Genomic DNA, 16,781 nt, shown 5'->3' with positions numbered 1-16,781 from the left:
ACACCAGACCCTGCGATTTCCAGAGAAGAGGACAGAGGCTGGCTCCAACCTCCCAGGGAGGTCCAGTGCTTCTGGGGAGCTGAGAATTCATCCTGAGACATTCAAACAATCTCTTCGGGATGGACATCTGCTTCTCTGAAATCCACACACCGAAGCAGTAGCAATGGGCAGGTTTAACATATGTTCTGCAGTGAAAAATCATCCCCACTCGACCTCTGGCCGTGACTGACACCTCAGAGCAATTCTGGGAGGCTCCATGAGTTGCAGCAGACCCAGCTGCAGTGAGGAGCTTGGACAAGCTGCTGAACTCCTAGAACCTCATTTTCCTCCTCTGTGAAATAGGCACGTCAATTCTCTGAAGTACGTTGGGGGGTTAGGGGTCAGGTCTGCAAAGCAGAGCAGGGCTCAATGACTGGGAGTCACAATGTCGATGTGACTGTTATTATTGGAATGTGTGGCCCTCAGGCTTCAGGAGTGGAGAGGGACCACCATGAGAGCTGGCTCCCCGGGCACCAACCACTAGTTGTTATTTGTTGGCCCTAAGATGGGTTCCAGTGAAAAGTCATTTTTACTACAGGAATTAGGTGTTGAGTGATCTAAGAGATTCTGACATCCCTCTGTCATTCTTATATCACACAGAAGAGTAGAAGTAAAAATAATGTTCCCATTTTCACCAGATACCTTGGGCTGGAGGAACAGCCCTGGGAAGTCTCGGAGGGCAGGACTGGAAGCTGAGGAACTTATTTTCAGGGCACCTACTGGTGCTTTATGGAAGGGCCAGTAAGCCGACCTTGGAATTGCCCCAGCACCTGAGATACTGGGATCATGATTTTTGAATAAGATAAGGGTCAAAGGTGATGTCAGACTCCCACAGAGGCCCAGTGTTTCTGGGGAGCAGGAATGTCATCTTCAGGTCTGGGAGGGCCAGTGTACCAGTTGGAAAGGCTACCTTTGGGGGTGACACTGGGTGATGGGGCTCTGAAGCAAATGCTGGTAAACTTGACCAAATTTCCTTAGATGGGCAGAAAGGAGGGGGACTCTTTGAGAATTCAGTATAAAGGCCATCACTTTGAAGAAGGTGCTGAGAGCAGCACAAGGCCCCGTTTCGGAAAGCATTTACGAGCATCGTTCTATTTGTCGAACAACAGCTGGGACAGTTTTAGAGAACAGTGCCAGGCGGGACTGGGCCAGCATCCATGCCGGGGAGGTGGGAAAAACCACAGACGGGGCTGATGAAGACTGACATGGACGTCAACCCGAGGGACAGCAATGTCCTAGGCTGGCAGCAGGAACAGCAGCGGCCATTATGGCCTCCAGGACACGGATGGATGGGAGGCAGGTAAGAGAGTTGGGAGGAGGGGGCAGGGCTACCTGAGCTCTCCTGGGGTTACTTTGGGGGACTTAGGCTATCCCAACTCCTCACAACTTCTTTCACTCACTCTTCTGTCACCTGCTTTCCTGTCCGAAGCTGGTGGTTCCTACTCACCCCTTCCCCTCGCCCCTCATCTACCTTGGGGATGGCTGCACTTGAGCCAAATACGACAGCAGTGTTTGGCCCATGTTGATTACTTATAGCATTACACCTAAAATATGAGTATAAAACCAATGGCTTGAGAGCACCCCTTCAGCATTTTGCTGAACCAAATTAGCAGCCTGATTGTCTAAATCAATGCTCAGAACATAAGCTATGAGTCAAACCATTTTTTGTTTTACCCAGAAAACTGTGGGCAGGTTTATCTTCCACCACGCGAATCCTTCGAGCTCCAGCTGGAATGATAGCAGCTTCAATATAACCTGTAGTGACAGATAACACACAGGTGAGCCGACCAGACCTCTACCCTCCATCAGAGGCCCCACAGCACCCCCCACCAAAACCCACACTGCTGCACCCCCATGGGGATTTCAGAGCCCGCAGGCTTGCAGAGCTCTGAGAAATCAAGACAGTCAAGAAGTGTGCTTGGGCCAGAATCTCCTGGCTGCCCAAATTCCAGAGAGCACCACTTGCATGTGTTATGAGTTGAACTGTGTCCTCCCACCCCCAAATCCATATGATGAAGTCCTAACCCCAGGACCTCAGAATGTGACCTTACTTGGAAATTGGGCTGCTACAGATGTAATTAGTTAAGATGAGGTAATACTGGCGTAGGGTGGGCCCCTAATCCAATATGACTGGTGTACTTATAAAAAGAGGAAATCTGGGCACAGACATGTACACACGGAGAACGCCATGTAAACATGAAGCAGAGATTGAGATGATGCATCTTACAAGCCAGAGACTGCCAGAAAACCACCAGAAGCTAGGAGAGAGGCACGGGACAGATTCTTCCTCACCTTCACGAGGCGCCAACCCTGCCGACAACTTGATCTCAGACTACTAGCCCCCAAAACTGTGAGACAATAGGTGTCTCCTGTCTATGCCACCCAGTTTGTGGTACTTGGTTACAGCAGCCCTAGCAAACTAAGAGGCTGGAGTTCTTTGTGAAGAGCACCTCCCTAGAGCACGGGTGTAGAGTACCCCTGGCTGTGTCATCTATTGGATTCCTTCCCTCTTTGCTGTACTTTGCACTTTTCCCTGATTCCATGGGATGACAGCAGAAGCTAGGCTACTTGCTCTATGACAAAACCACTGCCTCAATACTGGGTACCATTTCCTGCTTTCAGTGCCATTTGGGTGTTTCTGCAACCGTTGCAGTATGTACTTTTGTCCATTTCCTTGAGTATTTCCAAGTATAATGGGGTCCCTCAGAGGCCAGGGCCTTCTGCCCATGCTCTGACCCCACATGTGCCCAGAACGGCAGGTGGTTAGTGAAGATTCAGGAGGAAATGATTGAGGCTGCCAGGGAGGAGGTCAGGGGCTGGCTGATGCCTCGTTAACTGGGCAACTGTGTCAATTAATGAGCCCAACATAATGGTGAGATTCTGAAATGCAGGCTGGTAATCATTTTGTTTTGGCTTACATTTGGGTTTTAGACAAAGGTAATGTGCATTTGCTTCAGTGATTTAGATGATGATCCCAAATTAGATGATAAATCCTACCCCTGTGGTTCCCAAATGTGATCATCAAAATCAGCAGGGGAGTTTTAAAAATGAGAGATTTCTGGGCCCAGGTATGTAGAGATTATGGAAATATCTATTTTGAGGAGTTTATTTCCTCATTTTCTCATAGTAAAAATGGCTTTATTTTCATTATAAATATAGTACACGATAATTCAAGCCACAAAAGGGGAAAAACTAAAACCAACCTATACAACATTGCACTAAGAAAATTACCCATATTTTTGATGACCAGCCTTTTCAGCATCTCTTAATGCATATAAACATACACACATCATTTTATGCCAATAGGATACTATATATGGTTTTAAAAGATCAGGGATAACTTTAAAATAATTAAAGAGTTTTGCTAGGCAATGTGTGCCCAAGGTATAAAATTCAAAAGTTATAAAAGGATATAGTAGAAAGTAGATTGATCTGATAAGACACATCCTGTAGCTGGCTGTCTTTCTAACACTCTTATCGTTTACAATAATTTGTTATTTTTTTGGCTAGGTTTCTATGTAACTAACTGAAATGTGCCCGTATGACAGTTTTGTTTCTTCCTTTCTGACCTTTATGCTTTGGATTTCTTTTCCTTTCACCATTCTGGTTGGAACTTACAAAACCATGTTGTATGCCATATGAGATAGTGGCACCCTTGTCTTATTCATGATGTTGGAGAAATGCCTCCAGAGTTTTCCCACTGAAAATGACGTCAGCAGTGAGAATGTGATAGGTATCATTTATCAGGTTAGGGAAGTTTTCTTTTACCCTAGTATGTTAAGAGCTTTTGTTATGAAGAGGTACTGAAGTTAATCAAGTGCTTTTTTGCATCTACTGAGATCATCATATTGTTTTTCTCCCAAACAATACAAAGACTTCAGAGCAGTTTAACTGTAATCACACTTGTCATGGCTAACATGGTGTGTGGGTCGGTATCTCAGTCTTATTTTTCCTTCACCAATACATTTTAGTTCATTTTCTGATGTTTTCCTGTAAACCTTTAATTATATTTATATTTCTATTATGTGACTTAGCTGTAAGTAAAATATTTTAATCTCTGGATATTAAAAGATGAGGAAATCAGCGTAAGTATACCGCCCTCCACTCTCTTACACCCCTCTTCAACTTTTACTGAATCATTCCTACATTGTATTAGTTTATGACATTTATCTTTTGGTCTCTAAGATAATTCCTGCAGTTGTGTTAGTTTTAGTCCTAAAAATTAATTTAATGTTCACTATGTGTCTTTTTTCCAGCTTTTCCAATAAATTCCTGCTTGCCTCAAGTTTGTTCTCTTTGAGATGGGCTCAAAGAAAATTACAGTTTCTGAATTTTAATATAGTAAAAAAAAAAAATACTGTTCATTATCCTGATACTTGAATACCAGTTTGGCTGGTGTAAGATCCTTGAGTCACACTTTCTTTCTCTGAGGCTATTATTTGAACTGTTCCATTGAATGCTAGTGTGGAAAAGTCTGAGGCCAATCTGATGTTTTCCCTTTATTAGCTTACCTAAAATTTGGATCAGATACTCAAAAGATTCTTAACTCTAAAATCTAATTAACTGTTAGGCTATTCATAGTTTTGTGTAACTTCTTCCTGGGACACAAAGCTATATTATTATTATTAGACTTAAATATATATATATATATTTTAATCAATTTGTTTGGTATTTTTTCAGGGATACCAAATTATTTATGTTTGACCCCCTTTTTTTTCCCATAATGGTCATTTAATCTCTTATCCTTCTGATTCTTTGTTTCCATTTTGCTCTGCTCATTTTTCTCAGTCCTGTCCTCCATGCTTCTCATTGTGTTCTCAGCAGTGTAGATTTCCTTTGCTTCCATGCAGACTTGGTTTCTGTGATGGACTCATTTTCTTCTTCTACACTTTTCCTCAGCTGAGTCACATTTCATCTCCCTTTGTTGCTTCGCTGCTTATTCCTTGAGATCTCATATCTTATCAATGAGTTCTTCTTTTATTGAGGGTATTATTTAATCAGTTTTTGGAATTAATGGCAATAACGTTTGGTCAAAATTTTCATCTTCTCCTTGGTAACATTTTGCTTGTGAGGTTTTTTTACATCAGTCATTTGTTCTCCTTGTCCCTTTTATCCTTTTCCTCTTGTAGTATACGTGTGTTGATCCTGTACTAATTTTCTTTCTAAATTTATTACTAATTTTTAAGTGACACAGGTTCTAATCTTACCAGCTTCCTCTATGTTTGTGTGGCAAGAACAGGACAGTGTTGTGGGCTAACAGAACTTTCCCTTAGTTTACAGTAAAATTTGTTAGGACATGGGTTTGTGTGTATCAGTGAGTTAATTTTTATGTTTGTAAACATTTATGTATTTTAAATTTATAGAAATATACATGTGTATTTTCCCATTATCAAAATTTTAATAATACAGGTAAATCTCAAGTCCCCTTAATCCCACTCCCCTCCCCTGTGGGAACTGCCACTATTAGTTTGGTATATATTCATTCATATATTTTACTATTTATCCAAATATCTACACAAATATAAATATGAAAATATCATATGGTATATTTTTTATTTGTCTATATTTTATATAACTGTTGGGAATAACATTTATGACTATTGTATTATACTACATTTTTTTTAAAAAGCATGATATGTCTTGGAAAGCTCTCCATGTGAGTATGTATAGCTCTCCTTATTTTTCATTTAAATTGCTATGTAGTTTATGTAACTACACCCCTACTGATTAGGTTATTTCAAAATTGTCATTTAGAACATTTAGGTTGTTTCAAAATTGTCACTTTTGGAAACCATGCTGTATCATGTATGAATAGGCACACGAAACCCCTCAATTAAATACCAGCAACCTATTCCAACAACATAAAAAAAGATTATACACCATGATTAAATATAATTTATCCCAGGAATTCAAGGTTGGTTTAACATATAAAAACCAATCAGGGCTTCCCTGGTGGCACAGTGGTTAAGGATCTGCCTGCCAATGCAGGGGACACGGGTTCGAGCCCTGGTCCCGGAAGATCCCACATGCCGCGGAGCAACTAAGCCCGTGTGCCACAACTACTGAGCCTGCACTCTAGAGCCCGCGAGCCCCAACTACTGAGCCTGCGTGCCCCAACTACTGAAGCCCGCGTGCCTAGAGCCCGTGCTCTGCAATAAGAGAAGCCACCGCAATGAGAAGCCTGCGCACCACAACGAAGAGTAGCCCCTGCTCGCCGCAACTAGAGAAAGCCCACGTACAGCAACGGAGACCCAGTGCAGCCAAAAATAAACAAATAAAAATAAATAAATTTATTAAAAAAACCAATCAATGTAATTTATTCAAAAAAGGACAAAACCCACCTGGTCATTTCAGTGGATGCAGAGAAAGCATTTGACAAAATTTAATACTCTTCCATGATAAAAATACTCAACAAACTATGAATAAAAGGAAACTTCCTCAGCCTGATAAAGAGCATTTACAAAAACCCCACCGCTAATATCAAACTTAATGGTAAAATAATGCTTTCCCCCTAAGATCAGGAAGAAGGAAAGGATGTTCACTCTTGCTATCTCTACTCAACATTGTACTGGAAGTTCTCTCTATGTCAATTAGGCAAGAAAAAAGTTTTTAAAAGGCATCCAAATTGGAAAGGAAGAAGTAAAATTATCTCAATCTGCAGATGTCAGGATCTTATATATAGAAAAATACTAGGGAAGCCACTAAAATCTGTTTGAACAGGTTCAGAAAGGTTGCAAGATATAAGATCAATATACAAAGATCAACTGCATTTCTATACATTAGGGGTAAACATTTCCAAATAAAATTAAGAAAACAATTAGACTTGAATAACATCAAAAAGAATAAAACACTTAGGAATAAATTTAACAAAAGATGTGCAAGATTTCTACACCAAAGACTGCAAAAACACTGTTGAAAGATATTAAAGAAAATCTAAACAAATGGAACGACATTCCATGTTCATGGATCAAAAGACTTAATATTGTTAAGATGGGAATACTTCAAAACTGACTTACAGATTCAAAACAATCCTTACTAAAATTCCAGCTTGTTTTGCCGAAAATGACAAGGTGATCCTCAAATTCATATTGAAATGCAAGGGACCCAGAACAGCCAAAACAATATTTAAAAAGAATAAAGTTGGAGAAGTGACAATTCTTGCTTTCAAGTTTTCTAGCCAGCTCCAATCATCAAGACAATGTGGTACTAGCATAAGGACAGATATTTCTATCAATGAAATATAATTGAGAGTCTAGAAATAAGCCCCTTATTGATTTTTTAAAACAAAGATGTCAAGAATATTTAATGGAGAAAGAATAATCTTTTCAACAGTGTTGGGATAACTGTATATCCACATACAAAGGAATGAAGGTGGACTCTTACCTCAAACCATACAAAAAAACCTAATCTAAAATAGATCATGGTCCTAAATCTAAGAGCAAAACTATAAAACTCTTAGAAGAAAACATAGGAGTAAATCTCTGTAACCTTGGATTAGGCAATGGTTTCTTAGATAGCAAAAGCACAAGCAACAGAAGGAAAAAAAATAAAGTGGATCATATCAAAATTTTAAACTTTGTGCTTCAAAGGACACCATCAAGAAAGTGAAAAGGCAAACTCATACACTGGGAGAAGATATTTGCAAATCATTCTGATGAAAGAACTGTGTCCAGAGTATATAAAGAAAACTTACAACTCAATAATAAAGTGACAATCCGATTTAAAAATGGGTAATGGATTTTAATAGACATTTCTCCAAAGAAGATATATGAATGGCCAGAAGCACATGAAAAGATGCTCAACATCATTAGCCATTAGGGAAATACAAATCAAAACCATAATGTGATACCACTTCACACCCACTAGGATGCCTATAACAAAAATGATAAACAATAAGAAGTGCTGGAGAGGATGTGGAGAATTTGGAATCCTCACTTATTGCTAGTAGGAATGTAAAATGGTGCAGGCATATTGGAGAAGAGTTTGGTAGTTCCTCAAAAATAGAATTACCATATGACCTACCAATTCCACTCCTATGTATACACCCAAGAAGAATGAAAAAATATGTCCATGCAAAAACTTATACACAAATGTTTATGTCAGCATTATTCATTCTAACCAAAAAAGTAGAAACAACTCAAATGTCCATCAACTACTGAATGTATTTTTAAAATACGATGACCATACAGTGGAATATTGTTCAGCAAAAAAATAAAGAAGGAATGAAACATTGATAGATGTTTCAAGGAAGAACCTTGAAAATACTATGCTAAGTTACAAAAGCCAGTCACAAAGGACCACGTATTATACGATGCAACTTATATGAAGTGTCCAGAATAGATAAATAGATGGACAGAGAAAGTAGTTGCCTAGGGCTGGGGTAGGAAGGAGATGGGGAATGACTGCTAATGGGTGTGGGGTTTCTTTCTGGGATGATTGTGGTCATGGCTGCAAAACTCTGTGCATGTACTAAATCCCCTTGAATTGCACACTTTAAATGGATGAATTTTATGATGTGTGAATTATATCTCTACAAAGGTACTAAAAATAATGCTGCAATGAATAGCTCTGCACATGTCTTCTTGTGCATATAAACAATGTCATACCAGGCCAGCTGTGAGAATTGCTGGGTCAAACACACATGCAATTTAAATCTTAAATGTACATCTAAATCGCCCTCCATAATGGCTTAACTAATACAGAAGTCAGCCAATACCACAGGAGAATACATATTTATTCACAGACTTCTTAATACTTGATATTATCAAGCCTCTGGATATTTGCTAGTTCAAGACGTGAAAAATTGTTACGTCATAAACGTAATTTGTCTTTCCCTTATTATCAATGTGGCCGTGCATCTTAGCACATATTTATTGGTCGTTTGCATTCACTCTTCAGTTAACTGTCTTGCTCATAAGTGTTGCCCATTTTTCTACTGGCTTTTTGTTTTGATTTAATTGATAAGCAGGAGTCTTGGAAATATATTTTAATATCTATTAATATGTATTTAATACATTTTAGACTCAAACTCTTTACTCACTAGACTTGTTGCACACATTTTTTTCTGTCATTTGTCATTTGTTTATGGTGCCTTTTATTACAAGGTTTTAATATGATAGTCATAGTTTTAATATTTGAGATCTCCTTTTTGTTTTCTGATTGCTTCTTCTCATGACATTCTGTATTGGTTTTATGCATAAACTCACTTCTCAAATCTAAGAATAGTTATTAGAGATTTTGAACTTCTATTATTTGAGTTATCTTGATTTTCTCATGGGTCATCTTTTCAGTTATCTTGGTCTTTCCCATTTGTGTTGCAGACTCTTTCAAGAAGGATGCTACAGACGGGTTGTCTCTATATACAGTAGCCCCCTTATCTGCGGTTTAGCTTTCTGTGGATTTAGTTACCTGTAGTTAACTACAGTCCAAAAATATTAAATGGAACATTCCAGAAATAAACAATTCATAAGTTTAAAATTGCATGCCATTTTACTAACGTGATGAAATCTCACATGGTCCCACTCCGTCCTGCCCAGAACATGAATCATCCCTTTGTCAACCATATCCTGCCTGTTAGTCACTTAGTAGCCATCTCAGCTATCAGATTGACTGTTGTGGTATCACAGGGCTTGTGTTCAAGTGACCCTTATTTTACTTAATAACAGCCCCAAAGCGCCAGAGGAATGATGCTGGAAACTCGGATGTGCCAGAGAGAAGCTGTAAAGTGCTTCTTTAAGTGAAAAGGTGAAAGTTCTAGACAATAAGGAAAGGAAAAGAAGTTATATGCTGAGGTTGCTAAGATCTATGGTAAGAATGAACCTCCCATTTATAAAATTATAAAGAAGGAAAAGGAAATTTGTGCTAGTTTTGCTGTTGCACCTCAAACCGCACAAGTTACGGCCATGGTGCGTGATAAGTGCTTAGTTAAGATGGAAAAGGCATTAAATTTGTACCATAAGATATTCTGAGAGAGAGAAACACCACATTTACATAAATTTTATTACAGTATATTATTATAATTGTCCTATTTTATTATTAGTTATTGTTAATCTCTTACTGTGCTTAATTTATAAATTAAACTTTATCACAGGTATGTATTTGTAGGAAAAAAGCATAGTATATATAGGGCTCTGTACTATCTATGCTTTCAGTCATCCACTGGGGATATTGGAAGTTATCCCCCAGGGATAAGGGGGGACTATTGTATATGGGCGGTGTGTGCTGATGGTCAGGACTGGCTTTCAGTTAGGGGGCAGGGAGTGTTGTTATGTGTTGGCAACCGAAGTATCGGAATGCAGAAAAGTTTGCTATAGGTGATGTGTCATGATGCTGGCCACCAAATATTTCCAGGTCTCTCTCTGGAATCATGGTAGGAATGCATTTCCTTGCCCTCTTAAAATTGTGTGACCATGTAACTTACTTTGACCCTTAAAATGTGGGGGAAAGTGATGTGTACATAGAAGCTTTAAGAGCACCAGCACCTGATTTGCCATGTTCCCTTTTTCCTGCCAAGGTGACTGTGGCAGTGTGTGGACAATAAAATCTGTCAGTCCAGGTCCACGAGTGGTTACGGTATGCAGAGCCTCCTGCCAACCCATGCTGGACATGCAGCGTGAGCAAGAAATGAACTTTTGTGTTAAGCCACTGATTTGGGGGGTATTTACATTGTGTTTTGTTTGTTTGCTTATTTACTACAGCAAAACCAAGTCTATTTATTCTGATTCAAACACATATGAACATCCACTTGAGGTGTCCTTGTTCTCCCTAGATCTTTTAAAAAGTTCCTGTTCATTCATTTTAAGGTGATCTTGAGAAGCCAAGGAGATAAACACCTGTGTTCAACCAGCCATTCTGGATGGAAAGTTTAGCGGGGTCCTTTAGTCTTGATAGCAAATGTTTTGGCATTGTTACTACAGATCCAGCCTCAGACACTTACAAATAAATGTTCTACTTGAAGACTTCACAGGTGGCAACATAGTCCGGTTCGAGTTGTTTACTTCTTGTGCCCTGATCCATCCTGATTCCCAGGCAGGATGACTTCTTGAACCAGATGGGAGTGTGGTCCTCCAGGGGATCCCTTCCAACCACCTCTGACTTAGAGGAAGCAGCAGCACTGACTTGCCCACACAGCCCCTCCACTGTCTGGTCCTTATAGTGTGAGGCAAGGTTTTTTGATTAAAAATAGTTTTTGCTCCAGGAATCCTTCTCTACTTAAAAAGGGTGGCCACAAAAAAAAAAAAAAAAAAACCATCTTTGAGAATCACAGCACTGGATTTTGTACCATAAATTTCTCTTAGAGAAATCCATTTCTTCTGGGGGAGTTTGAAGAATTATTGGATTCCAAGCATACAGGATTGTGAATTACCAAAAATGAAGACAAAATTGTCCGAAGTCAGTGGTGATTAAAACCTTTTTTGGAGGAATCTCCACTTAAAGCACAAAACTGACCTGGGAACAGGATCTGCTTGGGGAGCTGAATTATTCTCTGAGAGCTACTGCTATTACAAGGACTTTTCCTATTTTGTGACTAACAAACCTTGGTGTTAGCATCACCAGGCTGCAGAATCTAAGGCAGCAGACATATTCGCCAGGATCCAAATTAGTTAATTTTCCACATTCCACAGCAAGGGGCATCTGCAACCAGTGCACGCTCACCATGCCTATTTTTAAGCTTAAATTTGGCACAAGGAGCAACACTGAAAAGGCACCTGTTTACTCTCCTTTCTCATATACCCTCTGGGGCAGAGGCAGATGAACAGTAAAGAGCTCAGGGTAGACACACAACTCAGGTATGGCACATCCTCAGGTGAACCCTGAACAATGGGTCAGGTCATTGTTGTGCCTGGGCTCTGCTAACCTTTCTTTCTAAGATGAGCCTCTCTGCTCAAGATATGGAGGGAAGTAATGAAAGAGAATATCCCTGAAATGAAATGCGGGGCCTCTGTCCTCAAACCAAAGAAACCATCTCTCACTCACTGTCCTCTTTCTGATGGCCCCTACCCTACCCAGAGCTCAGAGCCCACCCTGAGGTTGTTGTGGAGAGTGACCAGCAAGGGAAAGAGCCCTATCACCAAGTCCCAAAGCACCTTGTCATCCCTCATACCAGATGTCCCCCTATGCAGATGCCAGACATCACCATGTTGAGTGGGCATGAAATATAATTAAAGGGGGGCTTTACTCTAAGAATTCACAAGATGGAGTCATACTTTAGGTAAGATAGCAAGACTATCTTTGGAATGATTTTCCATTCTAGTCTCTGCCATCAAGCAGGAGAAATCCAGTTAGAGGGACACGATTTGGGGTCATGAGGAAGCCAAGGATAAAATTCAATACTGTTGCCATTATTCTAGGAGAACACGTAATTTTTGCCATAAGGACAAGTAGTCAGAAGGAACTTCAAAGTAATGTTGACCTTAAACCTGGCTCAACTGTTCTGAAAAATTACTATCATCAGGCTATATTTCCCTGCAAAATACTTTCTGTCTGAATTTCACAAGTAGAAGATTTAGATCATATTTTCCCCTTGTTTCAGGTTCAGCAGCAATAACTTTCCTTGGAAGAAAACCATTGAGCTGGTAAGGTACCATGATGGAACACAGGTAACATACTGGCTATGAGGACTGGGACACTTTCAAAAGGTTGTATCAAACACATACAAAAAAAAAAAATCAAAGTTCTTTTTCTTCTGGTAATAATCTTTAAAAATGCTTGTTGGAGGATTTGTATAAGTTTCTAGTTCTCTCTTTTTACGAAAGTTGTTTATGAGAGTATTATTGTCTTTATGTTTATCCCTAAAGGTTGTTCTGGTTCCAGTGGAAAAGGATTTGGGAAGCCCAGGAGTCTAGACTAATATTCTGGTTCAGTTCTCAGAATGTGAGGTCAGCGCAGGTGGGTCAAAGCAAGGCCACGGTTTTTATTTCCAGCACGAAGACCAGGAGGGTCTTACCAAGTGCCCTCTGCCCTTTGGGAAGCCCAACCCTGTAATATGGAAACTTCCTTATGGAAGAAAGCATCATCTGTGGCTAAATTCTCTGGCATATCTTAGCATTTTCTGCCGAAGTGCCAGGTGGGGCTGAGGAGAATGAAGATGTATCCCTGGCACACTAACATGTGTTTCTTTCTGTATGGCCCCTAATCCCCATGACTCTTTATCTTTCACAGCCTTAAAATTGGTTTTATTCGATTATTTTTTCTTTTTCGTAATGTCTTAAATATCAATCACACATGAGCGATAAATGGCCTCAGTGTTTATCCGTGGCTTCATGCATGACTCACTCCCACTGACTCTACCCAGTAAACATTCAGGCACGTAAGTGAGGTAAAAGCCCCACACCAGGCATGTCACCACTAGTTTTGCACAGAATAGCCAAACATCTTACATGAGAAACACCTGGGAACAGCCTTTGCCATCACACACGTGGACACCTTGGTACAAAGTTTATTCTTGACTGAGAAAAAGAAATACATTGTAATTGGTTTACATGCACATTGCAGGAACTGATACTGTAGTTTGTAGTCAGTGCAGAGAAGAGTCCTGTGTCACCATCACACGGTGGTAAATTTCCCCATGGAACCTCCACACCCCATACCTAGAGACTGGAGCACAGAACTTGGCACAAGGCAGAGGTTCTAAAGCTAATTATTGAACAAACGTGTGACAGGTGGATCTGTCCCTATTCAATAGGGATAGATCACGTCACTCTCCCTTTTAAGAATTGATTGTTTGAGAAGGTTCTCTTTGAGAAAAAAGTGCAAAGGGATTCAGAGCCCAAGGGGCATCATGGCCGGTTCTCGGTGGGGACTTCAGTCCCGGTATGTTCTGGACTGAGTGTCCATGGACACCAGTCACCTTTCTAGTGTCAAGGAGCAGCATGAAATAATGTGAAAATGACACCTTAATGAAACAGAAGCATCCTATCAAGAACTTTCAAGTTACTAAATTAAAAAAAGTCCAGGTGTTTCATCTCAGCCAAAAGCTTGGGCATTTTGAAGCCCATCCATCAGAAAAGTAATATGATAGCCAATTCAAGTTGATTCCTCCTAGAGATGAGTGGCCCAGGACCTCATCTGTTCAAAGTCGGGAGGCAACAGGCCAGAGGGCAATAAACCACCTCACTCAGGTTGCTACACTGGGACCTCCCAAGGACACCCTGGGGGCGTGGACACTGTCCCTGTGTGGGTCTGCTCTGGGTCCTCAGCTCAAGTACTTGGGTTAAGGACCCAGAAGAGTTCAGGCAAGGGTCAGGGCACATATATAATTGGGCACAAATCCTGCATTTGATTCCTCTTTATCTTTCTGGTATGGTATTTTCTTTGATATTCACCCTCAGGGTGATAAGGCATTCCTCCTCTTCCCAGTCTTTCGAGCTGGGCAGAGATGAAAGTTACCTTCCTATCTAAACTGACAGGATTCCGAATCCATCCGGCTGCACTTGGAGTCACCTAGATGTTACATGACCCGGGAGCTTTGTACCGTTTCTAAGCTGGGTTTTTCCTTCAGCCTGAGATGTCCTTCCCCCACCCCCACTGTCAGTTAATTCCTACTTGTCCTTTAGGGCTTGGGGACCACTGTCATCTGCCCACAGGGCTGGACGAGGAGCCCCACCAGAACTTGGGGCCCCACAGCATCCCCGCTGAGCACCTCCCTTGACTGTGACCAACTCAGTGACAGTTAACTTTTATTTCCGCAACACCTTGCTCTGAAAATACAGCAGTGCTGAATGAATGATTACTGGGTGAATGGCCACCTGGGTGAGCATGAGCAGTATCTCTCGTACATGCATTCCAGAATGCCAGACCTGGGTTACAGGTTAGTGTTTGATGAAATTTGTTAGCTAGTGATTCATCCATGTGTGAGCGAGCATTCCACAGACATTTTCAATAAACAGCATCCACACTGACATGAGCTTCAACCACAAGGATTTGGAGAAAACAGCTTTAGACTTCAAAATGAAGGTGTGACATTTGGCAACTCTTCAGAAGGACAGAACTTTTATAGGTGGGTGAAGCTAACTGAGCTTATCTTTCTCTGAAGGTTTGCTAAGGCTTTTGTGAAGGAACACTAAGCCGCATGTCAGGGTGGGGACCACTACCCCCTGGAGGATTCCAGCATCTGCCATTCTATGGGGGACTGGCTGCCACAGCCCCAGAGGCCTGATCTCCCCAGGAGGAAGCCTGCACATTCACGCCCATCTCCCTTCTGTGTATGGTTGGGGCCAGGAATAGGGTGGGATGGAGAAGGGAGAGATCAGAGGAAAAGGACATTGCTGTGATCGGAGGAATGGATGTGTTCATGCCAAGATCAAAGGGCAACAAATGGATTAGACACTGGGGGAATGCTTTTGCCCTGATCTGGGTTCTCTCGAAGTTGTCTGCTATGTGGCATACAGTGGAAGTTTACAAAGGTGTATGGTTGAACCTTCCTTAATGCTCTACAGAATTGCCCAGGGGGCAGAAGTGGGCACGGCTGTGCTTGACCTGCCTTCGACAGAATGGAGCAATTGTAGTCAGTCCAGTTTATTGGAGCTCAGCACAGCATTCAGTTTACATAAAAGGTTCTAATGCTACTTTTTAAAAAAAATCAATAGTAAACACTTGCCAGCTGCTGAGGTCTCATTCTTAATAACTGTCCTTGCTGCACAGTTGCAGCAGGCAAGGTCAGTCTCATGGCAAACTGGAGCTAGGGTCCATATAGAGAAAGTAGCATCAGACAAAACAAAGAGCAGACATTACCAAAGGTTCAGAGCAGTGCTGTCCACGAGAACTTTCTGTAAGGAAGAGTTCTCTCTCTGCACCATCCAACACGGGACCCCCAGTCACATGTGGCAACGGGGCACTTGAAATGTGGCTAGCAGGACTGATGGCTGAAGTTTTAAGTTTGCTTAATTTTAACTAATTATATTTAAAATTTGAATCAATGCCAGTGGCCTGTGGCTACTGTCCTGCATGGTGCAGCTTTGGAGGGCACCTCCCCAACACCGACTTGTTCCAACATCAGCTCCTTTAGCTTTCCTTGGGAGCCGGGCAGCAGGCACAGGTTCTCACTCAAGCTTCCTGTTCCACAGCCTGGGCACCTATCCTTAAGTCCTCAAACCAGCCCTTACTGGGCCTGAAGTGTAATTTTTAATGTCATTTTGTATTTGCATTTGCCCCTGGTTTTGCTTTCACGGGATCCTGCAAAGCATCTGTGCAATAGGCCGCCCTTTCCACGAAGTATCTAGAAGGAATGTTTCCTCCAGACCAGGTCTTCTATCCGAATAGAGAAAAGGGGGATGTGCACAGACTTCTCCTCTCTGCCTTTCCTAGAGGCCCACTCTGTGGGACAGGAAGGAACAACTGTGATTCTATCCCCTTGTTGGGTGGAACTGGACTGAAACACTTCTCTTCAAAGCAGTTGTGGGAATTAGAACAGAAGCTTTTCAGCTCAGCTCCACTCAAGAAGTTATCTTGTTGATGTCACTCTTGGTGACGTCGGGTGAGGGGACACTCACCCTCCGGATGACTTGCCCGCCTCACGCTCCCCTCATTGAGTATCAAGCAGGTACTTCCCTGGACATCATAAGCTGGTGGCCACCAGGACGGGAAATCAGAAATGCTCTCCCACCTCTGGGCGAAGCAGCCCACAGCTGTGAGGATGGTTCCAGTGTGAAGACTGTGAGGTCCATCAGCTGAACCCTGCCGACCTCTCCACGCCCACAGTTGGAGGAGGTCTGCATCTGGGACACGGGAGATGCAGTGACTCT

The 16,781-nt window shown here is 41.5% G+C and overlaps 1 protein-coding gene across 5 annotated transcripts in view; it reads right to left on the bottom strand.

The window, feature by feature from the left end:
* ADAMTS17 (ADAM metallopeptidase with thrombospondin type 1 motif 17) overlaps nucleotides 1–16,781 on the bottom strand; it is a 350,286-nt gene that overhangs the window by 77,814 nt on the left and 255,691 nt on the right. For all 5 annotated transcript variants that reach the window (XM_081230164.1, XM_081230165.1, XM_081230166.1 and 2 more), the window contains one exon: nucleotides 1,714–1,794. In XM_081230164.1, the coding sequence (XP_081086290.1) occupies nucleotides 1,714–1,794 (81 nt within the window). The remainder of the gene's footprint in view (nucleotides 1–1,713; nucleotides 1,795–16,781) is intronic.

Source organism: Mesoplodon bidens (genome assembly GCF_964165515.1).
Source record: "Mesoplodon bidens genome assembly, chromosome: 3".
Classification (NCBI taxonomy): domain Eukaryota; kingdom Metazoa; phylum Chordata; class Mammalia; order Artiodactyla; family Ziphiidae; genus Mesoplodon; species Mesoplodon bidens.
This window is presented reverse-complemented; position numbering and strand designations above follow the sequence as displayed.